We start from the raw sequence: 3944 nt of genomic DNA on the forward strand, positions 1-3944 counted from the left end.
TAGAAAATACAAACTGATCGTCGCGAATAGTATTACTGTCCACTTCGAATAGATTTATTATTTGAAATGGGCATCAATGCTATCTACGACGCAGAACGTCCGTTTTATCGCATCCGTGTAATTAGTGCGTCTACGCCATGGAATCAAGTTGAAATTCATAGATTTGCCTTATGAAATCAAAATTTGAAAACAAAAAATGTGGGATCGAGCCAAGAATCTTATTCAACAGTTATTTAATAAAAAGCATTTGAACACATAACTTCCCTTAAATGAGCGGAATCTGGTGCACTGTTGATTGTATTAACATATAATAACGTCTGAAAATTCTTAACGTCTAAATTAAAACTAACACCATAACTTTTGCTTGATCGTTTATTACTCGATTGCTTCTTTGAGATACCCCTCGCAAGACGCTTTCCACTGCTGTACCACCCCCTCCAAATCCCCTGTGTTGATCAGCAACGCTCGGAATCCGTCCTTAAGGCGCACTAACCCTCCGGCTGTGTCCCTGTGCCACCTCCACAGCACCAGTCCGACATGCCTCGAGCGTAAATCGTTCTCCGTGCTGGCAAGATTTTTCACAACGGTCGTGTCTACGAAGTTTACCCTGCTACCATCCAGAACGACCAAGTCCACTGGATTCTCGTAGTCACTAACAATCGCTTGTACGATTTTGTCCCGCAGGTACTCCGCCGAGGAAAAAGTTAAATCCATGGCGGGCTGAACCACCAGCACCCGAGTGTCGTCCATCAATGACAACTGGAAATCGATCTTTGGCGCCGAAATGAGACGCAACAAGAAGCAACAGTTGATCGCGATTCCGATCAGGATGCCATAATCCAGCCCGAGAAAGACGCCTGCTATCACCGTTCCCAGGAATGGTATCATGTCCAACTTCTTGACCCGCCAAATCTCCGCCATACCGCGGTAGTCCACCATGAAGATCATGGCCGCGATCACTACCGATGCTAGAGTAGCCTTTGGAATATAGTAAAACGCATCTGTTAAGACTGCCAACGCCAACAGAAGCATTGCGGTGGTCACGGCGCACCCAAGGGAAGTCTTGACCCCACTACTGTTGTTGATGGCGGTTCGTGTGAAAGATCCCGCCACGGGAAGTGGGGAGAAGAAGGCTACTGCTATGTTGCACATGCCCTGAGCTATCATTTCCTGTGTGGCATCCACGATCTTGTCTTTGGAGAACGCCTTTCCGATGGAAATGATCTCGAGCGTCGATACCAACGGAATCGTGATGATCGAGGTTCCCATCACGGAGATCATGTCGGACAAACCGTAGTAGGTTCCGTTGTTCGTTACGGACAGTGGTGGCACATGGAATGGTGGAAGGCCTGCTTCCACGTGACCGGTTAGGATGAAGGGCTGCGTTCCATTCAGAGAGAATACGTAGGCTAAGGTAGCGCCGATTATCACGACCATGGCGTTGCGCAGCAACGAAAGATACATGAAGAATGTCTTCCAGCCACCCTGGCCACAATCTTTCGTTAGCTGAAAATTAAAGCATGGTTGATCTTTTGAATGTTTGATTTAAACAAAAGAAGTATTAGTGGGTGGCCACCGAACCAGGACACAAGGGGAAAAGACGGGGAAACCGAGAATTTTGGACGGTCACCTGCAAAATAGTTTGAAGAAACATTTTTAAGCTCTAAATTTACAAACAGTCAGATTAAGTTAAAGAAAATCGTTATTTTTTATTACATTTTCATTAAGCTAGAAATTGTGGAAACTTCTAAAACTATACCGGAAAACAGGAATCAGCAGGAAATTTAAAATGAAAATTGGGTGGCCACCCCGTATCAACTTACTCGAAATATCACAAGAAACGCGATTGAACTGAATCCCAGCAAGGCGTCCCATAGTCGAGTCTCGCCGATGTGCAGGATCACGTTTTCCCATGCGTCGATGAAATCACTACTCTTCCCCTTACTGCTGATCCCGAACAGCGATCGAAGTTGGGCACTACCGATCGTTAAACAGGCGGCCGTCGTGAACCCGGTAATTACCGGCATTGAAATGAAGCGCACCAGGAATCCCAAGTTGAGGAGACCGAACAAAAGCGTTACACAGCCTGCAATCAGCGTCAGCAGTGCTGCACCAGGTCCTAGTTCTGCGACAACTCCTTGAATCATGATCGCCATGATCGAGGTCGGTGCCACTGTGACATCTTTAACGCTTCCAAACAGGAAATACATGAAGCATCCCACCAAGTTGGAATAGATTCCATCCTGTGGTTGTAGATTCGCCAGGATCCCATATGCTATGCTTTGGGGTATGGCCGTCAGCGTCACCGTGATTCCGGCGATTATGTCCGAGAGTATGTAGTTTGCCCGATACTTCGGTAACCACTCTAATACATGAACACGTCTTCGGGCGGTCGAAATGCTGCAAATCGAACGTATCTGTGGCGCCATGGCTGAGTACACGTTCGGCAGACGTTCCCGGAAATCGTGTTCAGAATCATCTACAGAAGAAAGTAAGATCATCAGCCATTTTCTCCAGGACAAAATTGATACTATACACACCGCTCAAGGTCTGCTGATCTTCTCGTGCGCCGTTGGAGATCATTGTCACCGGTTTGAACCCGTATTCCTGCCGTGTCTAGACGACAATTTGCACCGTAAACCCTTCTCTGTGAGCACAGCCTTCGAATTCTGCTGATAACGCCAATTATATTGTTATTTGCCGGACAATACAATGTTGTTAGGCCAAAAGTACTTCTTAGCATGTCCGCAACCACCAGCTGATTCAAAGCTTGCAGCGAGACTGATAGTAGTGCATCGTAGTGAGGCAGTCTTCGCTATCAATCAACGACCATGAAGCTGAGAGTGTGCGATATAGAGAATGAGCGAAGGGTTTAAAAACGAGCAATGAGCGTTCATAGGGGACAAGATGGTAAAATGAACACCATTTCCAGATTGTGTCCGATATTGGGAGTCATATTTAATAGGCCAGGGGAAGTGGTTCACCTAGAGTGAATTTCTGTCAGAGAAAAAGTAGATTTTGTATGAGATTTGACAGCAAAATGAATGACAAGTTCATCCACTTCTACTGGCCTATGATTGGCCAATTTGGTACAACAATACATCTTCAAAATATAATGTCAAAATTCATATTTATATTTTCAAATTTATTTTTATATGCTACAATACTGATAAAATTTATCATAAATGGATAGTGCCTTCCCCTACTGTTCGCGATCATTATTATAACGTCGTTACTGCTGTGTTCTATTTCCTTCGAAGATTCTCTCTGTCCCATTGATAAAAGCATCGATGAAAATGACCGTTGATTGAATTTACGACTTTATGATACTCAGCTCTAGACATAATTGAGCAGGGCAAAAATTTTAGAGAGTCGTTTCGTTGAAAAACCGTAAACCGGAGTAGAGAAGATTACATTGCATAATGGTCGGAAAAAAGTGAAGTTTGGCCAAAACGATTTTTATCGCTTTAATCGATGAAATGTGTAATCTGAATATGTTCTTTGGCGTTTTTGTTGTTTCTGAAGGGGTTATTCAGAAATAACGTAACTTTGAAAAAAAGATTTTTTTTTAATTAAACTTGTTATCAAACTGAACTGAAAGAACAAATTTTGTTTATATTTGATCGAGTTTGATCAGAATGTGTATGAATAGTGGTTGTATATATTTTAAATAAACTTTGTATGAAAAATATCGTCAAAATATATGTAAAATATTGAATTATTCAAATAGCTCTAACTTGCAAATCAGCAAATTTCTGCAAAAATTTTGAAGATCTAAAGATGCTTTTTGATGTGCAATATTCGAAATGGCGGCGACATGACGCGACAAGAGTTGTTTTTCATGTTCAAAATCATCAAAATTACTAAAGTGTAATATTGTAATAGTATTAAAACTTCAACCAAATATTTTTTCCATCCTCTTGCTCGATAAAAGTGTTGAACCA

General features: G+C 42.6%; 1 protein-coding gene across 1 annotated transcript; it reads right to left on the reverse strand.

Annotated features, from left to right (window-relative positions):
* Positions 1–358: 358 nt before the first annotated feature.
* On the reverse strand, positions 359–2804 carry LOC5575730 (sodium-independent sulfate anion transporter). Its single transcript, XM_001662115.2, has 3 exons — positions 2541–2804; positions 1824–2479; positions 359–1506 (listed from the first exon to the last, which is right to left on the reverse strand). Exons 1-3 carry the CDS (start codon positions 2581–2583, stop codon positions 376–378), a joined length of 1830 nt encoding a protein of 609 aa, XP_001662165.1. The 5' UTR covers positions 2584–2804; the 3' UTR covers positions 359–375.
* Positions 2805–3944: the final 1140 nt, after the last annotated feature.

Source organism: Aedes aegypti, chromosome 1 (assembly GCF_002204515.2).
Source record: "Aedes aegypti strain LVP_AGWG chromosome 1, AaegL5.0 Primary Assembly, whole genome shotgun sequence".
Taxonomy (NCBI): Eukaryota; Metazoa; Arthropoda; class Insecta; order Diptera; family Culicidae; genus Aedes; species Aedes aegypti.